Source organism: Aulostomus chinensis, chromosome 4 (genome assembly GCF_037954235.1).
Source record: "Aulostomus chinensis isolate RoL2024-O1b breed Wild chromosome 4, RoL_Achi_v1.0, whole genome shotgun sequence".
NCBI classification, from domain to species: Eukaryota; Metazoa; Chordata; class Actinopteri; order Syngnathiformes; family Aulostomidae; genus Aulostomus; species Aulostomus chinensis.
Window position 1 is genome coordinate 20514878 of NC_141323.1, and position 26926 is coordinate 20541803.

The 26926-nt window shown below is 42.1% G+C and overlaps 1 protein-coding gene across 5 annotated transcripts in view; it reads left to right on the forward strand.

Annotated features, from left to right (window-relative positions):
- The window catches only part of cald1a (caldesmon 1a), a 56238-nt gene that overhangs the window by 13236 nt on the left and 16076 nt on the right, over positions 1-26926 (forward strand). For 2 of the 5 annotated variants that reach the window (XR_015112509.1, XM_086202293.1), the window contains exons 2-9: positions 11831-11916; positions 19624-19758; positions 21990-22416; positions 22498-22530; positions 22618-22722; positions 23090-23113; positions 24489-24601; positions 25901-26168. Coding sequence is in view for 4 of the 5 variants with exons in the window: in XM_086202293.1 (XP_086058419.1) it covers positions 11840-11916; positions 19624-19758; positions 21990-22416; positions 22498-22530; positions 22618-22722; positions 23090-23113; positions 24489-24601; positions 25901-26168 (1182 nt within the window). In the remaining variant the exon portion in view is untranslated. The remainder of the gene's footprint in view (positions 1-11830; positions 11917-19623; positions 19759-21989; positions 22417-22497; positions 22531-22617; positions 22723-23089; positions 23114-24488; positions 24602-25900; positions 26169-26926) is intronic. The other 3 variants (XM_086202294.1, XM_086202296.1, XM_086202297.1) reach the window with 3 other exon arrangements.

A 26926-nucleotide genomic window follows, 5' to 3' on the forward strand; every position in this document is an offset into this window, starting at 1 on the left:
GAACGTGCCGCTTTTTTTAGTCCACTATCCACTTAGAAGCTTCTTTTCAACCGTGGGAGGAACCACCTTCATTTCACCTGTAAAGAGCAGGATCTAAATTTAGTTCAAGGCTCACTACTTCACTACCAATGTGTAAGTGTTCAACTTTGCAAATATCCTTCTCATAAACTTGAATTGAAATTTTGGATGAAAGTTGACCCAGTTTGTCCTTTTGAGTTATCAATATAATGTGATGTACGTATTATGAGAGTGCCCGGGTGGTCGTCAGAAAGTCGTATTTGGCTTATATTTTATTGTATTTTGAAATATATTTTTAAAAAAAGTAGAGCGTCTCAATATTGATTGTATCCGATCCTATCACAATATATCATGTTCAAATCATATTTTGACACATGTATTGTGATACACATTATATCACCATGTCCATGCCAGTACTTGGCAGGCTTGAGAGTCCCAGCACACCACCAATGAACAACCTGAACTGACACCGATTCCCAGAAAACATGTCGGGGTCACACAAAGGCTCAGAGAGAGAGAGTGAGAGAGAGAGAGAGAGAGAGAGAGAGAGAGGCAACAGCTTCTTCAGCAGAAAGGCCCTATGTTGTCGTTATTTTGGTGTTTTTGTAGGTCGCATGTGCTTTTTCACCCTTCATCATCGATAAAACCAAACTGAAAGCACTGTTGTGGGATCAGTCTTCCACTGTGAGCAATAGATCTTTGTCTAGTCATCTCACTTATCTACCACCCCACCCACAACCAACCTGCTCCTTAATGTCCTCCCCTCTCTCTCTCTCTCTCTCTCTCTCTCTCTAAAACTGAAGTCCAGGTTTTTTCTCAGCTGACATGTTTTTAATAGGCTTTCTCTCTGTGTGGGAGCATTGCATCATGCTTTTCAGCCTCACTCTACACTCATGTATGTTTCCATGTAAGGTATGATGGGAAGATGTTCTTGCTCCGTGTGGCTTGAGTCAGCCACATAACTCACTTCTTATTTTTACCCTTAATTTTTCCCTGGCCGTGGAGGAAAATTTTATAGGAAGCATGTCACAAATGTTCATTTTCTTTTCTTTTTTCAGGGGGAAGGCATAAGGAAAAACACATCAGGAACCTCTCAAGCTTTATGAGAAATGAGTTTTTTATGTTCCATAGAATGTTTCCAGCATGTCGTACACCAGAGGCTGTAGGCTGTTGCGGATCATGCTAATCATGTATGCTTTACATGTTAGCAACTGAGCCTCCATTGCCATCTCTTGTGACTTAAAATCATGAAAATGATTGAAGTTCTGATTCTAGCTCACAGTTCAACGCAGCCAGAGGTGCTGGCTTGCTTTGCAGTTATTCTCACATTTAGTTACCTGGTTATAATAGACATAAGAAAGAAAGAAAGAAAGAAACAGCTTTCACTGATTTGACGGTTTTTAACGCTCTGTTCCATTCTGGTTTGACACTTTCCCATCCAACTCTGCTTTTTTTTTTTTTTTTTAATTATCAATTTGTGCTCTTTAGCTGTGGCAGTGGCAGTCCTTCGAGTAAAATTTACTGATCTGGTTCCGCTAGTGTCTCTGGTTAGCTCAATAGTAGCTGATGGATGTTCTATTGAGGAAACGGACTTCTCCTGAGCTTTTATGCACAAAATATGAGGTTTTTGCCCCCTGGAACTGAAAGCAAGAAAAATATATGTGGCGTGTTCTTTCATTCAGTCCTTAAGACCTTTTTTGGCTTCCAATGATAGGCTTTATCCACATTATATCATTCTATAACAATGTACAACGTTAGCAGTTTATTGGCAATGTTTCCTCCTGGTTCGAAATTAGGTTTTAAAACAATTTATTATGTTGTTAAGATGGCTTTCCAGGGATGTGCATCAATATTACACTTATTTATCCTTACTCATCAGCTGTCTGTCATTACTTATGAAAAATCATGTTGAAAAGAACTGGCGACCTGTCCAGGGTGTACCCCGCCTCTCGCCCGTTGACGCTGGGATAGGCTCCAGCCCCCCCGCGACCCTTAATGTGTAGGAATAAGCGGAAGATGATGATGGATGGATGGATGTTGAAAAGACTGAATATGTCACGGTGTACCCCGAGCAACTGCTGGAGTACATGATTTTGTCCTTGTTCATAATCAGCAGTCCCATTTATTGAAACAAGAAAATGAAGCATCCACACCCCTGACACTGCAGGCAGCTGACAGAGATGATTAAAAGGAAGATATTATTGTACTTGTTGACATAGGTAACAGTGTGTTACTGTCACACTATAAGTACAGCAAGGTTGTTTATTAACTGAATTATTTGACATACTGTATACGTATTATGTCTGGGGGGTGCTGTCGCAAGAGCGAGCAGGTAAGCTGATTTTGAGCTGCAGCACCAGTGGCAGGGGGCTAAAATGAGTAGCATTTTGGTCCAGTCATTGTATATATTAATTGATATCCACCGTTTAAATTTTTTGAATGAGAACTGGTTTCATCCATCCATCCATTCTATACCACTTATTCATTATTCTGGGGAGAGGCGGGGTTCACCCTGGACAGGTTGCCTGTCGGTCACAGGGCCATTAGGAGCAATCAGGGCTTCCCTATCTTGCTCAATGATATTTCAACGTGGTCACTGGGGGGGATTGAACCAGCGACCCTTCAGTTGCTAGATGGCCACTCTACCTCTGAGCCTCTGATAACTTGTTTCATTTTAAAGCATTTAGTGTGTTTTTTTGATGCAAAGATGCAGAGAACGGCATGAAAGGCAAAGCTCAAGTATACCGGGCTCACTTTTAAATTGTGTATGGTTTTTTTTATCTCATTGTTTTAAACTTAGTCTAATGCTGCTGGAGCCTACGGTATGTAGCTCACTACCATTCTTTTTGGCTTCCACCTCACTTGTTATATGGTGTACGATTTAGAGGTGCTGAGTCAGCTTCAAAATGTGCCAGAATAATAAATCGTGCCATGTGTACTAAAAGCATAAATGAAGATTGTTAGTTTGATAAAATACTTTCTTTTTGGCCATAAGTCACGACATAGAGTCTTGGCAGCTGTGCAAAACTAAGATTGATCAAAAAACTTGATTTATTTAATACCAATTGTCATCAAATGACATCGACAAAGTCAACCCAATTGAACACTTGTGGCATCAGCTTGGGAGTGCTGTATGTGCTAGAGTTGAGGAATGGGATTCCATCCCCGAGCAAAATGTGGCTAGGTTGGTGACCAGCATGAGAAGGAGGTGCCAAGCTGTTGTGGCTGGGTATGGATCTTCCACACGCTACTGAGGTCCCTGACAGTGTGTTGGTTCCCGTGAAAGAGTGCAATCATCGAATCCACCAAGCAACTCAAAACGAGAGTGAATAACGACAGAAGAACCGCCTTTTTCACCCTGCGACCATTTCGAGAACCGAAACGAGGCTCAAAGGTATCTTCCTCACTGGTCACATAATTTCTTTCCCTACCTGTACTGAGCAAAGCCCAGCTCGACAACCCGCCCTACTCTGCCTCTGATTGGCTAACAGTACCAGGGTGTCATCCTTCTGTATTCCAAGCCTCGTTTTGGTTTCAGTTTGTGACGAGGTGCATAAAGCGAATTGCAGGGGATTTGGGCAATTTTTTGGGGGGACGTTGGCCACACATTTAGCTGGGTTGCTCATTCCACGAATGCACAATCCTTACAAGTTGTACCTTGTTGTAAAGGTAACTCATCAGGCTTTCCAGTAATTTAAAATACAATACCAGTTGGTATAATTAAAGCAGAGAAATAATCCAACGATTTCCGAACTTTCTTTGAGGAGTTTATGCTTTTGGCCACTCATATCAATACAGAAATATGATCCTTGTGCAGCATTTCAAATTACATCATTCTGTCTGCACCTCAGGGCGGCACGGTGGTGCAGTGGTCAGCACTGTCGCCTCACAGCAAGAAGGTTCCAGGTTCGAGCCCCGGCTCAAGTATGGGTTTTTCTGTGTAGAGTCTCCATGTTCTCCCTGTGCCTGCATGGGTACTCTGGCTTCCTCCCAGAGTCCAAAGACATACAAGAGGGAACCAGGTTAATTGAATACTTTAAATTGACTGAAGGCGTGGTTCTGAGTGTGAATGATTGTCTGTATGTGTTTACCCTGCGACGGACTGGCATCCCGTCCAGGGTGAACCCTGCCTCTCACCTGAGGGCTGTTGGGGTAGGCTCCAGCCTCCCCGCGACCCCTAACAGGACAAGCGGTAGATAATGGACGTTTGTATGTCTGCACCTCCGAGTTTGTCTGACTTAATAGCCCTTAGACCTGCAGCAGGGCTTCAAACAAAAACTGCTGGGATTTTGATCAAACGGGAGAAGATGGTGGGAGTTGCAATTGTCTCACCTTGTTCCCCACTGTTTATAGCTGTGCAGTTACTAACTAACTAATTGGCTGGATGATACAGCAACTCAGACAATAGCACCTTGAAGCTCACAAAACTTTTCAGTATGGCAATTTATTATAAATATGCTATCAACTAAGGGAGACTTTCATTTCACAGTTTTACACTCTGGAAAAATGTTCATTTCAAGTTGTGAGAGACCATTCTCACGTTTGTGTAATGTGAGACAAAGGCAGCAGCTTAGCTTAGCATACCTGGCAAACTTGTCAAAGAAAGGTTGCATCAGTATCCAGCAGCAATTTGTAGATATTAAATATTTGCTTTTGTTCAAATGAAACAAGATATAACGCTTTTGACATTGGAGATGTTGACTTTTGTTGTTGTTGTTTTTTTTCCTTTGGACAGGGTCATTGCTCTTGGTTCAAGCTAATAAATAATGAACTGAATAGTCTGTTGGCTGTATCTTCATGCCCATTTGAACTTAATCAATTTCCTAGCAAAAGAGGGAGTAAGCATATCTCCCAAAATGTGGAACTTTTTCTTTAAAAGGGAATACAAGGGTTCTGTTGTAAAAACAGAAGCTGGAGCCCATTTAGGTAATTCTGTCTTGTGTACTAAATGCACTTTTATTTCTTGCAGCAGTTGTGCTCTATATCTAGCAGCTCTCAAATACAAAGAATGTTCCAGAAAATGTGATAAGTCTCTTGTGAAATGACAGGCCTGCAGACTTTTTTTTTTTTTTTTTTTGTAGTTCAACAGTGGCAGGAGAATGTCAGAGTTGTTTCGTATAGCAAGAAGGGGTGTTCTTGAGGGGAACTTGAGCAGAGGGTTGTGGCATTTGTGAACGCTGCTTTTTCATCAAGAGGAATGTACCATTCTAGGGGGCTCAAAGTGCAGTGCTGAGACAAGATCTCTTGTGTGAAAGTGGAGAAAGCTGTTTGTGTGATTAAAAATGAAATGTTTGCAATGACATGATCATTCTTACGTGATTCCTGAGTTTTGCAGGCATGTATATGTGTTTTACGGTATATCCAGCATCACCGTATGTCATGTTGTGTTGAGACAAAGCCAAGGCTGTGCTCACTGTGTTGTGAGTGTGAGAGCTCTATCTTGCAGTGCATACAGCATGCAAGAAAACCTTCCTTCTTTTTTTTTCCTTTTACCCAGTTTGGTTACGGGAAAAGGCAGCATTTTTTCCTTCCATATTTGGTCATATGGAGCAGCGCCAGTGAGCAGTAGCCTTTTGATGCAGTACAAACATCCTTATTTTGTGTGGGACTTGTACTTTTTGGAATGCGTCTTCACCAATTTTTCCCCGATTGTGGGAGCTGCATCTTTTTTAAAGGAACACAAGGCTTTTAAAATTCAAAGACTACAGGAGAAGTCACCCTCTTACACTATTGTTTATGATATGGGCAATAGGAAACCAAGTATTAATGCAAATGTCCCTTTGGTGTTTTGGCTTTTAAAGCTCACTGTTTCAGCCAGTGCTATTTCAACTTCTCTTTTGTTAACTTTAAAGTCCCTCAATTGAAGTTCTGAGACATGCCAAAGCTGACATTACAGAGATGGGGTTTTTTTTCTTCAAAAGTAATAAAGATGGACAAAATGTTTGCTGTTCAATGGTGCAACCCCTCAACAAAACCTGCGATGAAAAGCTGGAAGGTTATAGATCATATCATTGTTGGGGTAAAGTTTTTATTGCACATTAAGTGTGACTTAGCTTCAAGTGTGAGGTCTAAGAACATAGAAACATTCGCTCAGCCTGAAGGGTTTTGCTGGTGAAACGCAGGTGTTTTCAGCCCCCCCCCCCCCCCCCTCCAAGAAAAAGGTCACAAGGCCTTAATATCTAACCTGACAGGAACCCCTTAGACTATCATCCATGTGTTGGACTGAGAATTTCATCGTGAAAGAATAGTGTGACATCGTCTGAATGCATGACAACATTTAGTGAACTTATCTTTCTCTCAGCGAAAAGTAAAACGGAGGATTCAAGAATGCTACATCGAGGAAAAAAATCCCCGCAACGCAGAAAGTATCGAGCTACATTTTCCTTTTTAATCCATGTAAAAGCCAATTATACAAATGCAAGACAGGGTCCTGAGGGTAAAAGTTTATGTGAGGATCCTTTGAGTATTTAAGCCCCCATTTTTTACTGCTTTTGCCATCTTTTTGATCGGCGATGATAAAAAAAAAATCAATTAATCATAGCCGATCACTACCTAATCTGTGTGATGGGCCAACAAATGCAAAATGATCAAACTGATTGTAAAGAAGCCAGCACTTTTTGTCAGATTAGCTAAAACTACTTTTTTTTTCCACTTTAACAGATTACCTGGATTGAGAAACTGGGAGCAAAACACAAGTATTCAAGACTAGTTTAAAACAAAACAAAAAAATTTCGGAAAGCATTTTTGTGCTCAGTCAACATAATCTTTCCCTTAGATATACAGTATGCCACCTTTTTTCACCAACATTGTTTGATGAGGTAAAAAAAAAATGGCAATGCAAACTTTTTAAAATTCATCCTTAAATGCAACATTCCCTCTGGTAACGTCAACTCATCACAAGCTGATGCAGTCATAAGTGATATCTGGTATTACTTTTTAACCTTAAGGTATTCTCTCTTTAAAAACCAATTTCCGTCTTGCTAGGTTGTACCTGGCAGCTAAAGTAAGAATACGGGTGGTTTTAGTTATGATCGTCACCAGATCTTAAGTCTCTAATGACATTGCATCTGAGGCAATGGAGTTTGGAACAATTCCTTTACCTCAAAAACTCTGGCATTTTATGCACTGCAGTGGCTTTAGCTTCTCTGGTTTACCTAGGAATATCTCCTCATCCTCTGCGAAATTTTTCCTCATTCAAGCCGAAGCCACACTCTCAAAAATGCCTTTTGGAAGAGAGAGCGAGGGTAAGTGGAAAGCAGATGGTATTGAGATTGAGTTTAGCTCTGATGCATTTGGCCACCTCCTGTGTTGCACAGAATATAGACATAGCTGAAGAAGTCAGCTTTGACAATTGCAGGTATTTTGTTTGATATTCACTCTGTGGCAGACTGATGCTGGAATAGTAAGGGCGTGTGTAATCCCAACCATGAATAGTGCCTTATGTATAATAGGATCTTCATATTTTATCTGAACACTGGATGCAGCTGTTGGCTAAGCTGCTGTACCATTGGCCTAGAGAAAGACAGTGAAAATAGGGGAAGAGACAAAGGAAATAAAAGTGAGATTAGACAATGGAGTCTGACTAACACTGGGTTCTTATGATGCTGGTAGATTTGTATATAAAGCACATAGCATGAGCGTGCATTTTGACACGTAACTTCTTCATAGGTTATTGATGTATGTACGGGATATTTTACAGTTTTTAAAGAACCATTTTAGCTTGCTTAAAGCAGAACATTCAACAAAATACTGAAAATTGCACTTGCAACACATTTTGGTGTTATCACATAGATATATAAGGCGGCACGGTGGTGCAGTGGTCAGCACTGTGGCCTCACAGCAAGAAGGTTCCAAGTTCGAGCCCCGGCTCAGGCGCGGGATCTTTCTGTGTGGAGTCTCCATGTTCTCCCCGTGTCTGTGTGGGTTCTCTCTGGTACTCCAGCTTCCTCCCACAGTCCAAAGACATGCAATTGGGGACGAGGCTGATTGATACTCTAAATTGACCGTAGGTACCGCTATGAGTGTGAAAGGTTGTCTGTCCAGGGTGAACCTCGCCCCACACCCAAAAGCCGCTGGGATAGGCTCCACCCCCCCACCCCCCCCACCGTGACCTTTAACAGGAATAAGCGGAAGAAAATGGATGCATGGATGGTGGTCCATTGCAGGGCCAACACATACAGACAGACAACCATTCACACTCACATTCATACCTACAGTCAATTTAGAGTATCAATCAGCCTCGTCCCCTCTTGATGTCTTTGGACTGTGGGAGGAAGCCGGACTACCAGAGAGAACCCACACAGACACAGGGAGAACATGCAGACTCCACACAGAAAGATCCCGTGCCCGAGCTGGGACTCCAACCCGGAACCTTCTTGCTGTGAGGGGACAGTGCTGACCACTGCACCACCGTGCTGCCCGTCTCTAATTATCATGAATGTATTTATTAAGTGTAGGCTAGGTATGACAGTTCCAGCCATGTTAATACCAACAATAACAAGTCATCGTTGTTATATTATTTCCCAAGCTCACAGCTGTCAAGCTAACAACACAGGCTATATTATATAGTTATTACTTGTTTATACTCTCATTACTTCATCAACAAACAAAAAAATTCAAACCAGTTTTTAACTGGTACATGATTGAGTCCCTGAATAAGAATATTCCACTCATACCGTAGCTCCATTGCCATAATGTGGTGATTCATGTGCTTGTCCAGAGGTTTTGAAGGGATCATTGCTAGTATCACGGATACACGTCTGACCAATAAAACTCCTCATAAAATGCTATGCTAGCATTTGGAACACTTCACCAGAGCCAAAAATATATTTGCTGCTTCGCCATGCTTTTCCTTCAACTCCCAGACTGTTCCTTAATATTCGTTGTGCCTATATGGCCAATAGGGGTTCGTTGTGATGGTCCTTTTTAATTCAAGAATTCAATACTTTGTAAGGAGATAGAGGCTTTATAAAGAGGTGTAATCCCAGTGGCTGTCAGGTTAATATCAAGTTGGTTTTTAGGGCTTTTTTAAGAGGCTGAAACTTAGACTCCCAAGTTCTGTGCCAGGGTCTCGACAGGTACTAATTTGACTGGTAAATGTGTCATTATATCCATTGTGGAAGGCTGTGGCAGACAGAGCCTGGGGGACAGGGTGGCTATGAAGGGAGGGTGGGTGGGGTTGATGGATGGATGCAGGATTCAGATGCAGTAAATTGTGGAATAAATGGACAGATGACTTCAACTTAATGGAATTTCCTCTCCCAGATTTCATCTCATTCTGCCTCTTCTACATTTGACCAAGTATGGGTGGTCCCTTCACGGTTATCCACAACATTTACACATCTCTTTGGAAGCTACAGGTTTCCTCTGTGTCTCATTTATTATGCAATTCATTGTAATTTATTATTTCATTCTTGCTCCCATGAATATGAACAATCTGAGAATGTATTCAGTCTATGCTGCCTTTGATGATGCATCAGTGGTCATACGTTGTACTTTTTTTGTAATTTTAGTGATTATTTTTTTGTGAATATTAAATTAAAAATCAATTCGAAATATATTATATTCATAATTTCAGAAAAAAAATATTTCGTGTCATGATGAAATTGTACTGTAAGCCTTGTATAATGATATGAATCTTATCCTGAGGTTCTTTCCACTTATCAGCCCCTATGATAAGCAACAGCTGTGTAAGTTATATGTGTGTATATATGTACATGTAGCTGTAGCCACTAGCTGTGTTTCCTTAACGTTGCTGCCATCTAGAGGTTTGTGATTACTGTAGATGTCTTTAATTGTTGTCTTCCTCATGAGCTTGTGCGCATGCATACTTGGGGATGTCTGTATGAAAAGGCCTTCTTTGGCCCCTCCTGGATAAGACTGTACACAGCAAGTAAGGCCCAAGAGGAAAGTCCTGCGCTGGAAGGCTACTGACATTTTGGTAAACAACACAGGAAGATTTAACAGATGAGATAGGGAGAGAAGGCAGGAATAAGAATGAGGGAGAGAAGGAAGGAGGTCACTGAGGGAAAAAAAGGAGGGCCAACTGAGGAGAAGAAGCAGGCATTAGCCTCATTTATCAGCTGAGGCCAGACTGTGGGAGACTCGTGGTAGAATCTCTCCTTGGAGTTGTGACGATCTGGTATGGTGTGAAGCACATTGACAGATAGCTCAAGGTGTGACTATCACAGTCTCCTGTTTGTCCTGCTGAACTGAACAACTCAACATTTTGTATTTTAGATTTCATGCTGTACCGCAATAGACCTGGCTGCTCTGAAAAAGAATTCCAATGTGAATTTGCTTATTGTTTTCTGTCATGCACTTTTGTAATTCCCCTCAAATGCTTAATTAGGCTTTGTCGATTGGGGGGGGGGGGGGACGACGACGACACTAGACATGCACCTTAGCATAGGCTTTCTTGTGAAAACGCTTTTACCTGATTTAAATTAATTGGCTTCTTGTATGTCCTTATTTTTTTCCATTTCGACAAACTGTTCCCAAGCTCATAAACACAGTATGATTATGTTTTTGATCAACTGTGTGTGGAAGGATTGGCAGATTTGGAACTCAGATAAACAAGACATCTAAATGTGAGCTACATTATTTACCCCTCCGTGCCAAAGACAAACTTAGACTGGAGTCGCCTTTTTTTTTTTTTTTCAGGATGTCCATCCATCAGTCTGTGCCATTTTTGTTAACACAATACCTCTGAAATGCATTTCGAGGCTTGCTCCAATTTGGCTCAAATTTCCGTAAGGACTCAAGTGTAAAGCAAAAAAAAAAAAAAAGTGATTATCAATGATCAAGGTCATTGTCGTCTAACATGAATGAATGAATGAATGAGTCTTTGTTTCGAACATGATTTAAAAGAAAATACAAAAAATAAAAAGACAAACAACAGAAAGTATAGGTACCACTGATCAAAAAGGCGTAGGATGACACCTAAGCCTATCATGCCTTACCCCTATCCATCACTTCCAAGTGAGAAATTACATAATGGTGAATATCCACATTGCCAGTAAGTCTCCATTCTTAACAATGGAGCGACACAAAATGAATGAACATCAGTATCTGCAATGTTATACGAAAGAAAAGAAAACTTCAGCTTAGAATGCAGACGTTTGACAATGGTCACCTTCCCTTTCCTGTTTTTTTTGGTAATTTGCAATTATTTCTTTCGATATTTTTTATAAAAAGAGTAATATTTCTGCTTTCCTTCAAATGATCTTCTAGCCCATTCCGCACAGTTACTCCATAGAATGAAATGCACTTCTAAGATGACCAACATAACCCTTTTCAAAGTTGCAGTTACCTTTCAAATGATGTCCCCTGTCCCTCTCTATAAATGATTTTTAAATGTTACCGTTGAGTTCTTGAGTCCTAGCTTGATAGTGACAGTTTAAATTTGAATAAGTCTGTAAACTTTCATGCATTTGACATTTAACAAGTTATTCGTATTTGAGCGTAACGTCTCTTGAATACCTTGAGGAAATTTCTGGACACAAATGTTCACTGGGACACTAGGATCAACTGAAAGCTTTTTTGATGATGTCTCAGTAATGTAGTGAGATATGCACGAATGTATTCTTCAAATATAGTACAAATTTATTCTCGAACTCAAGGACAATCAAAAAATGTATTTGGTCGAAGGTCACTGCGGTAGGCACACGTCGCTGGGGCAAAGCACAACTGTGATGTGGCATAAGAGTTTTAGCTTTTTTTACACTCTTGGAACACTTAAGTGATATTTTTTTTCTACTCATTTGTCCTTCTTGAAAGGCGGAAATGAACATATCTGGGTTTGATGTTTAAGGGCACAACTATGGAGGAAATGGACTTTGAGCGGCGCCGGGAGCTGAGAAGGCAGAAGCGGGAAGAGATGCGCCTGGAGGCTGAACGGTAAGACCATTTGCTTGTCTCAAAGTGACATTTGCGGACATGTGTTTCAGGTGTCCCCAAAAAGTGATTCAAAAGTCTGGCCTCCCTCATTTGTAACTGCATCCTGAGGGGGCACTGATTCAGCGATTACTTCATGAAGAATTCGCCGGTGTTGTGTAATAAAGCTGTGGTTGTCAGTGCAATGCGCACCTCCTCTGATGTTCATGCCAAGTTGGAACAGGAGTGAGCCAGTGTTGCTTTAATAGCTCAGGGCCTTTTCTGGGTCTTTAAAAACATAGTTCAGCGAATACTGGCTTCCCTGGCCCAGGCTCGGAGAAAGAAAAGGTCGATAAGCGTTCAGATAAGGAATGAGATGACCTTTAAGTTGGAATGTTCAGTCATGGCCTCCCCCTCTTTTTAATTTTCTCTCACCAATGGCCTTCCCTTGATGCAGTGGAAGGAACTGATCAGACTTAAATTCATTTCAACATTAGATTGAATCATAACATGAAAAGTTTAGTAATCAAACTAGTCAAAAGTTGTTGTTTTTTTTTTATTGTAAAAACCTGTTGCAGAGTGAACTTACGCATTTCATAGGCCTTTTCACAAAAGCCTCACATGCAGAAACTGGCACGGTCACTTGCCTGTTCGATGTATTTCTTAGTAGAGTTTTATTACAGCCTGTTTATGTGTTGCTGAAGACCTGAATACATATATTGCTGAATGCATCGACTTTCCTCTCTGATAGGTTTTTACGCGAAAAAAATGTGAGAGGCATTTGCCTTCACGATGAACAAGTGAAAATAGTGTGTGAGAGTAAATGGTAAACAGAGTGCACGCTAGGGCTGGGCGATTAATCGGATTTCAATCGTCATCGCGATATCAAAATGTGCGATTAACACATCGTAAAAGTCGTGTTTCCACGATGAGAGGTTCATTTTCACATGCTACGAAAATAAACCAATCACGTGCGATGTTGTTAAATTAGCCGCGCGTTCGGCCCATGGCATTAATTGATGGGGTGGTGTCAGCTACATAAGGCGTGTGGTGATAGCCGACACGAGCAAGCAAGCGGAGCCGAGGGCAGGCGCGTTACGTGGATGACGGCTGAAGACGAGGACGCAGAGAAAACTAGCGAGCGCGAGGAAAATGAGGTGGACCTGGTGGTGGGAAAAAAAATAGCCCCTCACTCATGTGGAGCTATTTGGGGTTCAAACGAGATAACGTCGTTCAACCCCGGGTACGGTGTAAAACCTGTGGGGCGGTCGTGGCAACTACGAGGGAAACACGGCTAATCTTCATCAACACCTGAAACACCACCACAAAGAACTGCACAAACAATTCAAAGACAGCCTAGGCGGCAAACAGCCGACAACACCGAGTCCGCATGACGTCAAAGGATTGAGCAACCGTCCATTTCTGTGAGTTTAGCGACCGCGACTCGCAGCCACTCGTTCGCCCTCCCAGAGGCTCTTCAGCGCATCAGGGAATGTCGCTACATGTCAGCACTCCTGCTTGAAACCTAGCAAAGTGAACATGTTGGTGTTCCTGCGTAAGAACTTGAAATAAGGGAAGTGTTAAAGGAGTTTTGGGAAGAATAAATCTCCCTTTCTCTTGATTTAGTGCTTCGACATTACTCACTCCAGTTTTCTCCATCGTAGAACTGTATTTGCCACCTGTTCAGCAAGATGATGGCATTGGCAGGTCTCGATCTTTATAACGGGAGAAATGTTTCATTTGCCAGTTGCCATGTTTTTAATTTATTTTATTGATGTTTTCTCCCAGATATCTTTTAGTTAGAGTCTTGGAAATTGTTTGAATTTGCCAACAGTCAGGTTTCAGCCTTGTGCAATTGCAATATTTTAAAAAGAAAAGCATATGTCGGATACAAATAACTGTTCAATTTCTTCAGTCAATGGGCATAGGCTATGAAATGTTTGTGGTCTATGTTAGCTGTAGATGTTAAAACAGAAAGATATGCTTTCATGTACTGTAGCTAATATGTACCCTTTTGATGCTTCATAAGAAAAAGTTCTGTTCTAGAATGTTCTCCTTTGGGATGGAGTACCCAGCACCAGTAATAGTTGATTCTAGGTTGAAATGTCTGATATTTGGGAAGACAAAACTGGTATCGTTGCATCTCTACTTTGCATCTGCTGCCGTGTTTTGGTGTTTACCTGTTGCCATCATCTATGCCTGATTGCCTTCGATGAAATCTGAACTAACTTCTACCTAATTTAACTGAAGGTGAATGCTTCTGCTTTCCCTTACAAACACACACACACACACACGCGCGCACACACACTAGAATTATTTTTGCAGTTTTGCTAGTGAAGATGGAATTTGGCAGAAAATACAGACGAAGAAGAGCCAAAAAAAAGATAAACTGACGAGCCGACGGTGAAACTGAAGAAGACTTTGAAAGTGTCTGAAGAGTAAAGCACCTTTGATATTCACATTTTTAGCTTGCTGGGATTTTGTACCTGACTGTTTACTTGGTCTGAGCAGCAATCATTTCAGCTGGCAGGTGCTGCTCCTGTTGTTGATAAGTTCTTATTGTTATTAAAAAGATTCTATACATTGTCTGCATTTCTGCCAATATATTAAAATACTCTACAATATTTCCATGCCCATTTGGACGAGTCAAAACCACATGACTCATTGGCCTTCCTCCATTCAACCATCAGGGAGCATACTGAAGATGAAGAGTGAAAAGAGAGGGTGTGGAGCTACATAATAAATTCCTGTCTATTATAAGTCTTTACTGGCCAGGTCTCCATGAGCTGTTTCCGTCTTGCTGGGACAGTGAGGTGTGCGTGCGTACGTACGTGCGTGTGTGTGTGTGTGTGTGTGTGTGTTGTGTGCAGAGAGAACAGTGAAGCCTTCCCTGTTTTTTCGTAGATCCCAGGAGTTACACAATGTGCTTCAATTAGAGACATCCATCCATTTTCCACCGCTTATCCTGTTAAGGGTCGCGGGGGGGGGGGGGGCTGGAGCCTATCCCAGCAGCCTTCAGGCGAGAGGCGGGGTTCACCCTGGATAGACCTCCAGTCCATTGCAGGGCCAACACACAGAGACAGACAACCATTCACACTCACAGCCACACCTACAGTCAATTTAGAGTATCAATCAGCCTCGTCCCCTCTTGATGTCTTTGGATTGTGGGAGGAAGCTGGAGTACCAGAGAGAACCCACACAGGAACAGGGAGAACATGCAGACTCACACAGAAAGATCCTGTGCTGGAGCCGGGGCTCAAACCTAGAACCTTCTTGCTTTGAGGCGACAGTGCTGACCACTGCACCACCGTGCCGCCTCTCCTTCAATTTTCAACTTATTAATGTTTCTGTTCATCAATTTCTCAATCAGTCCCACACACAAAGGCAAAAGCTGGTCCACTGAGTCTTTAAATCATTTTTGTACCAAGAACTGATTGTGAGTCACAGAAGCCATGGTTTCACTCCAAGCTTCATTCTGTCTATCGGTGATCCCGTGGCACATCAGAGCATGGAAGTGGTAACCTAGCCAACCAGTTTGTGTCTGCAATCTAAGGAACGTTGATCCGGGTTCATGCTAAGGAAGTTAGCCTTCAGGAGTGTTAGGAGTGTGAAATAGCTTTTTTTTTTTGGGCTTGGGTTCCAAGGAGTCTTTAAGATGTGTGATCTCTGTTCTATTTGACCATAAAGGTTACAATTTCAGGGATGGCTGGTTTGACAACAGCGCTACAGTTGTGTCTGGTGTGGATACTGAGCCAGAAATTGCTTGCTCTCACACTGCCAATCAAGCTTGTTTTGAGTAGACACTGCGAGAGAGAGAGAGAGAGAGAGAGAGCGTGAACGCGGAAGCTTCTCAGTCGATCTTGTGAAAGGGTCTGTGCTTCGTTACGACTAAGTTGATATGTTGATGGAAATCCGTGTTTAAGTTCCGCAGTATTTTAGGTATTTCAGGAGCAGAACGTGCCATGTGACCAGAAATGAGGAGGTAAAAAAGCATTGATTCGTTGCACCTGAGTTAATTTAGTGGCATCCGCACACATCTTTATGCCTAAAGTAGCATCGTGGGTGTGTGTTTGCTTGATTTATTTCGATCTATAGTAGGAGATCATTGTTTTTCTTACTGCTCCGCATTTGTGAAGTTTGACGATTCCAAACTGTGATAGATGCTAGAGACCCCATTGTTACAGGACTGTGCAGCTCCTAAGTCGCTCAAAGTTCATCGAAGGACCATCGCAATAAACGTGTTAAAAGACAGTTCTTTGGATGCTAAAAATGATGAATTATATGACATTTTGGACTAAAAATACATAAAACTGTAACGGGTAGAAATTAGAGATTTAGTTCATAGGAAATTGATTCGATAGATTTACGCCGTTTATAATGTACGCGTTGAAAGCAAGCTGAAATGTATTTCTATTTTCTGTGCTTTATAGTTTCACCTTTCCGTATGACGAGGGCAGCTCAGTCTGCTGCAGCTAAACTTTGCTGCTTTGGCAGAGTGACATATGAAGGCCACATGAAATCTAAAATGGCATTCCCAGTGTCAACTTTAGAAAGATGACTTCATCTACGATGTCCCTCCTGTGTCTCCATGTCATGCCACTTCCTCCTCCTTCTCCTTCTACTTCCTGTCATCCTCCAGCTCTTATAAATCCCACCTTCTCCTATTGCTTCTCCTCATGGCGCTCATCTTTCACCTCCTCCTCCGTTGTTTCTCCTTGTCTGCTCTTCTTGACCTCCACCTGCACCACCAGGAAGGACTGAGGAGAGAACACCCATCCTCTGTGATTAACCCACACCAAACACGCCTCCCCCCCCACACCTTGGTTGAATGGGCCACTCCAAACGTGACCTGGTCCTACATCTTAAACCATCATTTGGACAAGAAGAGTGGATTTTTGATATCAACAACTTGGATAGAACTTTTTCTGAACTTTGAAAAGTGACAGATTTGGTTTGAATGTTTTGTGTGCGGCTGCTCGGTCTGTGAGGTGAATAAAGAGGACAAATCATGTCAAGGGGAACACCATCACAGCTAACATTGTTTATCCTTGAAGCCAGCAAAGAGCAGGGTAATATCTCAGAGAGGCCAGCGTGGGAATGGGTCAGGATTTCTGACGGTACAAACCCCCTCCCTCCTTCCCTCTACATCCCTTCCTTCGCTTGTCTCCCTCTTTCTATCTTCTCTCTCTCTCTCTCTCTCGCCTCCATCCCTCTCTCTCTTGGAGGGGTGAGCTAGTCTATTCTCATGGGCTTATGCCAAATTGTTTTCACTTCACATTTTTGAGATATTTTGCTGTTAAACAAAATATTTAGGCAAAGTTCTCCCCAAGAGACGAACGGATTGCTGTGCCTTTTGTGTCTTTGCTCCTTCGCTGTCTGCAACATGTAACGTGTGAAAAAATCTTCGAACGCAAGAATATGAGGACGAATAAAAGCACGCAGTTTGTTTCCTTACACACCATCTGCCTGAAAAAAATAGCTTTACAAGTATAGTTCCTATTGGCAGACACCTGAAACTTGTAGCTGAGGCTGCACATCCTGTGTAAGAGAACGTGTCATCTATGATCAAATCGGCAGAATACTCCTTTTTTCCACATTGTGCAACGTACACACCCTTTCCGTTCTAGTTTTTCGTTGTACTTCTGTCCTCGCTTTTTCAGTTCTTTTTCACTCCTTTTTTTCTCCTACCCACTCCCCCCTCCGCCTCTTCTCATATTTCTGTGTCAGTATGCTGATAGAGTTTGGGGCCTAGGTAAGGAGCGGGATATTAAAACAGTGTGTGTGTGTGTGTGTGTGTGTGTGTGTGTGTAGCCTGTGATTGACAGGAATGCTAATTCAGCTTTTAGGAGCTTGTTCTTCTCTCCTCCTCTGGAATTTTAACCCTGAAGTTGATGTCACTGCCACCAAGGACTCTTTCATTCCATTTTTAGCTGTTTGTCGTTTTTCCCTTTCTCATGACATTTGGTGCCGTCTCTGGGACAGTGCGTTCCTCTGGGAGTTAAGGCAGTCGTGACTTTTTGGTTTGTGGAAACATGTTAAAGACAGATTAATGCATTTACTAGTGGAGAGCAATTCAAATTAAAGTTATTCTTAAATTATTAAAAAAAAAAAAAAAACAACCTGTTGAAAACTGTTAGTTAAAATTGAAAAGCTCGTCCAGATTCGACATATTTTCTACACTCTGCCTGATGTCAGCTTCTCATGAGTCTGGGCGTTTGCAGATTAATTGGTTCTGTTATGACAAAATTCCTCGTCTGACAGAAAGAATCAGGAGACAGGGAGGCAGGGGACCAGCAGAAGGGAAGGAAATGAAGAGGGAAATCATTATTCACAAGCTGTAAAGCTAACCCTCACATAAACTCCAACAGCTTAAGCTGGGCTAACCACACACGTAGCAATTAACATGCAATAGTACGCATGCTTCACCGGCTGACCTCAAAGGCTGTACCATGATGTCAGGTAGCTAGGCATGTGGTTAGCAGTGGGAGTGTGAAGGTCAGCCGGTGAAACACAGATCAAGCAGGGAACTGAATGAAATTGTCCGGAAACAAAGCAGTTCAGGAACTGGTTTGATGCTGCATTTTCAGTCCTGAGGTGTTAGCAGTGTTAGATAACTGGTCTAGGGCGACATGTTTTTCGCCGCGTCGCCTCTTCTGTCAAACCTCTCTATTTTGGGCCCGTCTCAGTTGTCAATTGTCTCAGTTTCTTGTTCTATCAATCGACATACAGTAGCTCTCCAGGCAACAACAATTTTAGCACAGGCATGGGCCAAGGAACAACCCATTACATTTTTGGGGCAGCGCCATATTACAGAGGGGGAAAAAAAGCTTCTTTTTTTGAAACTGCCCTGTACTCTGACCATTTAAATTTTCAGTCTACTTTTAACATGGGGGAAAAAAAATTTGTAGGAGGGATTTAAGCAGGAGTTCTGGATAAACATCCATCTTTTTTTGCGTGAGATGAATGAATACGCCGCCTTTGTCTCACACTGGCCTGCCCTGACATAAACAAACACATTTCTATTGCAACAATTGGTGAAAGCAACGAATGGCTGATATTTAACAAAACGCAGAAAACAGTCTTTGATCAGAGAACACATTTTTCAGTACATAACGAAGTAATGAGAGGGGCTGAATACATCACCACAACCCATTTTTCACCCCTTTTTTGTATTTGTGTTAGCTGGATTATGCACAAAAAAAAAAAGTCCATTATTCCATTTTGTGTTGTATTTGCCCCAGAAAATAATGGGTCTTCCCTTGTCTCTGTGGTATTTGCGTAATCCCGCTAACACCAGCCAACAAATGGGTGAAAACATCATTTTTGGCAGTTACTCAGTTTCTTGTCATAGTTTTATTCGAAAATGAATACGACTCTGGCGTATGGCCATTGGATAGGAAGTGACGGATATCTAGGAAGGCAGGAAGGTAGGCAGTTGTTTCAAGGACACAAACAAACTTGACACACTATCTTAACAGTTACGAGACTGGAGCTGTTATGTGTTTTTGTTTGTTTTTGTTTTTTCTCCTTTTGCTATCTCACATTTAGCCAGCCGTGTATCCAGACTGACTTTTTATCAGCACAGTCAAAATATAAGTTGTTGAACCACTGACAGCTCAGCTTGATAAGGCATTTAGTCACGATTACAGCCCTGTCTTTGAAGTCTGTAACTGCTGGGCTAAAATAATGAAAAGAAGTAAATCTCAAAATGTTGTTTGTCTTTTCCATCAGATTGTCAAAGAACGACGATGATGAGGAGGAGGCGGCCCGTGAAAGGAGGCGCAGGGCTCGCCAAGAGAGGCTGAGGAGCAGGGATAGTGAGGACCCCAGTGGGCAGTTGGACAGTCTGACCAACAGCAGCCACAGGTAATGGGTTCATCCATCCATGTACTTATATCTTTTTGAGGACTTCCATTGATGTAATTCATTCCCCAGCCCCCTAAATCTAAACCTAACCATCTCAACTGACTGCCTGACCCTTGTTTTTTTTCACAATCTATGTTTTACAATGTGAATTTGTGTGTTTTATCAAATGGAGGAGGTGGCAAGTTTTTCGTATGACGACACAGAAGCCGCAAAAAAAACCAAAATTTGTGTTAAATGATAATTTAGAATCTTGAACACAACAAGAGAGCGGTTTTCTCCATTTTATTTTTTTAGTATGGTCAGGTGTTGGCTGATGAAATTCACTACAGCTGCTTTTTGATATTTAAGCCAATAAGTGAACAACGGTTCACTAACCAAGTGCAGCTGTCGGTATGGCAGCCAACTCATGATGTCATACCTATCCATCAGAAACATCGCCAAGGGAACAAAGCAGTAAAACTTAACTTTGCAGTTTCACCCTGTGAGATCAATTGTCTTGGCCGCAGCGAAAGTGGCGGGTCGTTCTGACATTCGAGACGCCGCCTTTGCTTTGTGGACGTTGACGTTTGTTTCTCGATGAGCTCAGAGATGCATCCTGGGCCTGGGGAACAACAGAAGGATTGTACAGGAGGATGCTGAGGGAGAACCTGGCCCTCACTAACTGTTTTTTGATTGAGCAGATGCAAGGATAATATTTGACAGACTGTTGGGTACAGCGCAATTCATACAAAGATGGAAGAAAGTTGTATGATTAATTCTGGTGGGGTTTTTTTTACATTGTGGTAGGAGGTCAGCTGCTGTCTGGAGTGTATTCATCTAGAATGACAAGAATCACGACCAGAATCCAATAGTTCTTTCCAGACTCGCTGTTTATTTTCAGTCTTCACCAATGATTTATTTGAACACATTTCTGTGGCGAGTACCTGTCAATACAGCCAAATGCTTACATTTAGCAGTTTGTCGCCACAAAAATGCTTCTTTTTTTTTCTCCATACATGTGAAAAAGCTGACAATAACATTGCAGGCACCGCACAGATTTTCGAAGCTTTGCTTGAGTATTTGCATACTTTTGAGCATCTTTTGGTACCAGTGGCCTGCTCGGGTCAGATATGAAAATGCTGGTGCCGACGTTGGGATTTTTTTGTTTTGTTTTAAATGGTTATTATTTTTGATTTACTTTGCATCTTCCATTTTAGGGCTCTAAAATATCATAACATGAGGGATCAAATATATTCCATTCCAATAAGTTTTGTGGCCCGACCGAATAATCGGCAGGCTGATTTAATCGGCCAAGTATAGCCATTGGAGCATAATCGGTATTCGGGCAAAAGTTGGCCAATTGACGCTGATTTTAACTTTTAATTTTCACTAATAAGAAGCTGTTAATATGGTGTTTTTCTTCGAAATGATGTCCTTGTGTGTCCAGTAGAGGATCCTCTCATGTCACGCTCCACAGCAACCTCACAGCGTGACAGTAAAGTACTGTACCTAAAGCCAACAGTGCATGCATACTAAAACTTAGCGGTTTGCCTCAGTGGTAAGTTTATAACAACTAGTTTATGGAATCAAACATAACTTAAGGAGGCGCATCACTGGAAATGGGAAACTCATTGTGTCCGTCACGCGTCACTGACATTATCAGACGAGCGTGACGTTATAGGTTAGCGGGTAAAAGAAAAGAAGAATAACCCAGCTAAAATATTAACGACCTTGCTAAACTGTTTAAGGGAGTCGCTCACGGCACCATGACTGATGTCACGGTAACGTTACAGCGCCCCAGCTTAATAGTACACTCACTCAGGCAGCTGGATGCTACCAGACTAGAAAAGAGCGGAGCAAATTAGGATAATGCTTCGCCGCCATGTACAAACTGTTGTAGGCTGCATTTATTTTTCGGCAGCACGGAGAGACACTTAGCAAATCGTTTTACCGGAGACTTTTATGACGCTGTTTGTCCACCTGCCTCTTACCTTACTGACCTCTTAATTAGACACTGTGCAAAGTCATGCACACCAATCTTGACACTGTCAGGGAGACTTATTTATGTTTAGTGAGTCCTCTCTTTCTCTCAGATATTTGAATTTGAGGGTTTTATTGTTTTAAATTTTGGAAGAAATTCCTTTCTAATATTTCCACAGTTTCGCCATCCTGTTAATATTCTGTTCCCACAGAGACGGATATCTTTAGCTAACAAGACCACACTGAAATGACTTCATTTTCTCTCATCACAGTGCGACAGAAACGGTGTCTGTGAGCAGCTCCTACGGAGGAGGCGGTGCAGAAGAGGATGACCAAGCCCTATTGGATCGCATGGCCAAGCGAGAGGAGAGAAGACAGAGACGTATGAAGGAGGCGCTGGAGAGACAGAGGCAGTTGGATGCAGCTGACATTGAGGGCAACAACAATGCTGCTACTGAGAAAAATAATGTGGAGGAAGAAGAGAGGCCCTCCTCATGGCGTAGAGGTCGTTACCGTGACAATGAGGAAGAAGAAGAGAAGACAGCAACTTATACCTTGAGAAGAGAGGAGAGGGAGCAAGAGGAAACCAGAGAGGAAGAGGAGGCTGCTCCTCAGATTGGAAAGGAAGCACGGGAGGGAGTAGATGAAGAGGAGGAGAAAGTGGAGGAGAAGCCAAGAAGGTCTTACTATAGAGAACAGGTGATGCAACGGTTTATTGTACGGTTTTTCTCCACTTTACTTCAGTAAGCGACAGTCTATGAAAATTTGATGTTTCCATAGGAATCAGCCGAAGAGCTTAATATACAAATAAAGGTATGTTCATGGGTTTTTGCATTGCACATCCTTGAATTGGCCTTTGTTCCTTCTTTGAAAAAAAATTGCTGTAATCCTTTGTCATAGGAGCTTGCAGAAGAAGAATCACATTCAGTAGTCAGTTCAAATCAGGTCAAGTCAGCAAATTTAGAGGCTGAGGAGGATGCAGTAGCAGCAGAGGAGCCTGAAGAGGTATCTTGAGGATGATTTTGTTGCTAACACATCAGTGAACAAGTCCTTGATTCTTAGACATGGCAGTGAAGTGGACAATGAGGTACCTGAGGTACCGCACTCACAGGACAATGAGGTACCTGATATGTGGTAAGAATTTCACTTGAGGTGTGACGCACAGGTCCAAAAAAAAAAAAAAAATCACTCTTAATCTCACTAATTTCAGTGGCTTGATGTGTGGACTTGCGTAAAAAAAAAAAAAAAAAAAAAAAACAACCAAAAAAAAAACTTGCAAAACTAAAACACGAAAAAAATCACAACGTTTTTGTAATGGATGCTAGGGCCAGACGCTGAAATTTCTCACATATATCTGCCATTGTTGTCACAGTGTGGTTTGCGCCGCTGCAAGCTGGTAAGCCACGTGGCCAGGTTTTTGATCAAGTTCAATACTATTCCCCACAGTGTGGTCACTGTTGTCTTCTGCATGTTTTTCCCTAAGCTTTGAGACCTCCCACGCTTTACTATTTTTCTGATTCTGCTCCAAATATGTGCTAGAGCTTTGCTATAAGTGGGTATTGTAATCCGCCATCCATTGTTTCCTGCATGCTGACTACCAGTCGAGAGTTTAAGCGGATTGTAGAAGTTGAGAAGCATAATGAACAGAGTTGTAGTAGTCAACAGCTTCATAAACGATAGGTTCCTCCCTTTGTTTCGCTGCAGCAGTTGAATCAGTTTAGAATTTTAAGCCACTTAACTCAGTTTGAATACATTTACAAAGCTTTCGTGCCACACAGTCGGCACTTTTAGATTTGGACTTGACACATTTTCAAGTCCTTCTGGATCATTTTCAAAGCGCCATTCGCAGCTTTCAAAACAAGCACGTCGCAATCAACACACAATCTGGCGGATTTACCTCCACAGCACACGTACAGGTATTTGCCATGTCTGCTGAAGGGAGCGTCTGAAGGTTAACTTAAGTTCAAGAATAAAACGTTGTGGAACTCCACGCAGTGTAAGGGATGTCTGATGAATAATGTAGATTCCAATAGTCTCTCTCTTGAATTGGTTCAGGCTGGCATCAGAGATACCCAAACAAGGCTTGGGTCTGTCGATTGACACATCACGAATAATGACGGTGTGCGAAGAGATGGAAAATAAACATTTCCAGGATGATGTGGAAGGTCGAATTTTCAGTTTATCTTCCAAGCCTCAACGAATATCATCACTTATTTGTAGTGAAGTAAAGAATTGGATGGCAGCTACATAGATAAGTATTTGTAGGATGGCTGGGCTTGCCCTTGTTAGGTGGGTTGCCTTAGCCTCGGCGACCTGCTCGGGATCCCAGAGCTCACGTTAGAGATTATATTCCTTCATGTTTCATGGTTTCGCCATCGCCGCTTGTGGTAAAAAAAAAAAAATGGCGTTACAAAACCCACTCGAGCTTTTCTCAAATGCACAAATACACCTTTAGTGCTTCTCCAGACCGCTGCGTAGTTGTTTAAAAGCATGAACGGCGCTAAATAAAATCAAAAGCGAAATAGATCTGTGTTCTGTGTTGGAGGTTAATAATTGTCCTCAACAAAAGGACTGGAGACTCTCCCAGTACAATCACGTGTAAGATATCATCACCAGCGCTCCTGGAGCAGCCACTGTGTGATGTTTTATTTGGAGTCGTGCACCCTGTCTTTCTCTCCCTATTGGTGACATCCTGTGATGTGACATCACATAGATATCCGTTCAGCAGCATTGTCAGGATGTTTGTTCACTATTTGTATGTGTGACTGCAGTTGAGTGAGAGAGGCGGAGCCCGGGAGGAGTGGGAGGAGCAGATGAAGCAAAATGGAGGGCTGCATGAGGAAGGGACTCCCAAACAACACAGGAAACCTGAGAGGACAATCAGGTACACGGACACAACACATACGCACACAAAGTCGCCCCCTGGTTGTTTTATTGAAGGGCCAAATTGAGGAGACCAGATGTGCAATTAAATGAAAACCGGTAACCCAAGAGAATTCCTTTCTGTGATAGCTCCGTCTGCTGTCGGTTGTTGCCTAGAAAACCAGAATTACTGTCTGTATGTGTTCCTACCCTTCACAAAAGATACGCCTCTCTGGATCTTCAACATCTGTACGAACGTCTAATGTGTTATCATTCAAATATCCTAACGCTTCAGCAAATATCAAATGCTAGAGAGAACTGTGACAGGCAGCTAAATGCAACTAATTTAACAGTGATGTTTTGATAAAGAAGAAACCTTATTGGGGCTGCACGGTGGTGCAGTGGTCAGCACTGTCGCCTCACAGCAAGAAGGTTCCAGGTTCGAGTCCCGGCTCGGGCACAGGATCTTTCTGTGTGGAGTCTGCATGTTCTCCCTGTTCCTGTGTGGGTTCTCTCTGGTACTCCAGCTTCCTCCCACAGTCCAAAGACACCAAGAGAGGACGATGCTGATCGATACTCTAAATTGACCGTAGGCGTGAATGCGAGTGGGAATGGTTGTCTGATCTTGATAGAAATGTCAGCTGAAAAGATCAGGCTACCTGTCACCTACAAACCGTGGTTCTTTTCCTAATTAAGATAACTAAAAGTGAGGAGAAAATGCACATTCCCTCTAAAAGATTGCAAACACAAAATTATGGGGACGAAATCTCATTTATTCTGACAAATATAAAGAATTTTTGTATTTATATCAGCCCTCCAAAGTGTTTCCATTTGCTGAAAAGAGGTAGTTCAATCAGGCAGGAACTTAGTGAGGTCACTGACACTTCTTGGGTTTTTTTTTTTTGTACTGGATGTATAAAACCAGGTAAGTACCGCCAAAGCATCAATAAAACAATTTGTCAGCAAATCAGAATCTTATTTATATCCATGCAAAGTTATTTAGGGTTGTTTTTTTTCAGTGTTTTTTAATTGGCTCGCAGATAAAATCATCAGTGCGAAAGACAAACGTGACACTTAAGATGTGGGGCACGTAATTATTGTGAAGGCCGTGGTTTTTGTGAGGATGTGCAGATGTTCTTTTGCGTATGTGTGTGTATTTATTCATACAAGAGGGAAATCATTTTAGCATGTGATAAATATTCGGCTTGCATCGAATGTCAATACCTTTCTGCCAACTTGTTTTGTATCGTCCCCCTTTCAGTATGTCACCAGCAATTGCAGTGTATGCACGCTCTCACCATTGTTTGTGTGTGTGTCACAGTCGGGGAAGCATGCGCTCCCCTGAGGTGTCCGTCGGTGACGACCAAGACGATGCTGCCCGCCTTGAGGCGGAACGCAAGCTTGAGGAGCTAAAGCGCCGCCGTGACGATGCAGAGAGCGAAGAGTTTGAGAGGATGAGGCAAAAGCAGCAGGAGGCTGAAGCTGAGCTGGAGGAACTAAAGAGGAAGAGGGAGGAGAGGAGGAAAGTGCTGGAGGAGGAGGATCGGCAGAAAAAAATGGAGGAGGCAGAGAGGAAAGCGAGAGAGGAGGTAGAAAAGAGAGGGGTTTTATTTTTCTTCTGATAAGTTCTGCTTCGGTTCTGTTCTATTCCAGCTTGTATCTATTTGATATGTATGTTTGTTGCAATTTCTCACCTAACCTGTTTGGACCTGGCATGAACATGAATCTTGGGTGAGCCAATGTAGAGGACAGCTCTGCATACATCAGTCACTGCTTGCACTGGAGTCGTTTATGAATGCAGTTCAAGAGGCCATCGTTGATGAATTTAGGTCGAAACGTGACAGCCCGTCTGTGTGCCCCTGTTTTCCTCTTAGGTGCTGCTAATAAGGCCTCTTATTTTTACCATTGCAAATTAGAAACGACTCCAAGTAATTGAATTTGTCCCTGACCTGCTTCATCAGAGGGACGAAGTGGAGTGACAAAAACCCGTTTGCTGATTTCCTGTCGTGTCGGGGATGGTTATTGAATTGAGCCCGATCTTTATTGAGCAAGCCGTAAATCTGCGCATCAAATAACCCTTTCACAGATAGATTGGTGGTTCAGATTAAGATTCATTGATGAGTGTTGATATGCTCATTGTCTCTGATGAATAATTCATACGTAGAATTTAGGAGAATTTTGTTATATTCACATGGGTAAAAAGGATTCGAAAAATCATGGTTTCCCGCTGCAGGGACGACAATAAAACCCTGCTTGTGAAATGAAGTAATGAAAATTTCGGATTAATGTTAAACTTAATAATAGAGTCAAATCGAATAAGCCTTTATTGTCATTGCAGAATACAAAC